General features: G+C 57.9%; 1 protein-coding gene across 1 annotated transcript in view; it reads left to right on the forward strand.

Annotated features, from left to right (window-relative positions):
- EMH_0029440 (uncharacterized protein) overlaps nt 1–800 on the forward strand; it is a gene marked incomplete at both ends in the record, with an annotated part of 5,282 nt that overhangs the window by 4,358 nt on the left and 124 nt on the right. The window contains 2 exons of the mRNA XM_013494303.1: nt 6–268; nt 436–798. Coding sequence (XP_013349757.1) covers nt 6–268; nt 436–798 — 626 coding nt within the window. The remainder of the gene's footprint in view (nt 1–5; nt 269–435; nt 799–800) is intronic.

An 800-nucleotide genomic window follows, 5' to 3' on the forward strand; every position in this document is an offset into this window, starting at 1 on the left:
TGCAGCAAATGCTGCGGCAGTGGTACTAGATGCTGCTGCTATAAGTGCTGCTGCTGCAGCAGCAGAGAGTCCTGCTGCTGCTGCAGCAGCAGAAGGTCCTGCTGCTGCTGCAGCAATTGCTGCAGCAGCAGCAGAAAGTGCTGCAGCAGCAGAAAACGTTGCAGCAGCAGCAAATGCTGCGTTTACTGCTGCTGCTGCTGCTGCTGCTGCTGCTGCTGCTGCAGTAGGTGCTGCCACAGCAGCAGCAGCACTACGGGCTCCAGACGTAGTACGCAGCAGCAGTATTTGCTGCTGCTGCAGCAGCAGCAGCAACTACAAGTGCTGCAGCTACTATGTCTACTCTTGCTGCTGCAGCAGGAGCTACTCCTGCTGCAGCAGCAGCAAGTACTATTGCTGCTGCAGCAGGAGCTACTATGTCTACTATTGCTGCTGCAGCAGGAGCAGCAGCAGCAGCACATCGTGCTGCAGCCTGATCAGCAGCAGCAGCAGAAGCAGCAGCAGGAGCTACTTTTGCTGCTGCAGCAGCAGCAGCAGCAGCAGGAGCTACTTTTGCTGCTGCAGCAGCAGCAGCAGCAGCAGGAGCTACTTTTGCTGCTGCTGCTGCTGCAGCAGCAGCAGCAGGAGCAGGAGTTACTTTTGCTGCAGCAGCAGCAGCTAACGTCCTTGCGAGGCTGCTGCAGCAGTTCTGCTGCCGAGACACCGCACAGCAGCAGCAAGAAAGGGGTAGCGTTGCTGCTGCTGCAGGAAGTCTGTGTCTGCTGCTGCTGCTGCTGCTGCATCCCGCAGCAGCAGCAGCAAAT

Source organism: Eimeria mitis, genomic scaffold (assembly GCF_000499745.2).
Source record: "Eimeria mitis Houghton genomic scaffold, Emh_scaff1101, whole genome shotgun sequence".
Classification (NCBI taxonomy): domain Eukaryota; phylum Apicomplexa; class Conoidasida; order Eucoccidiorida; family Eimeriidae; genus Eimeria; species Eimeria mitis.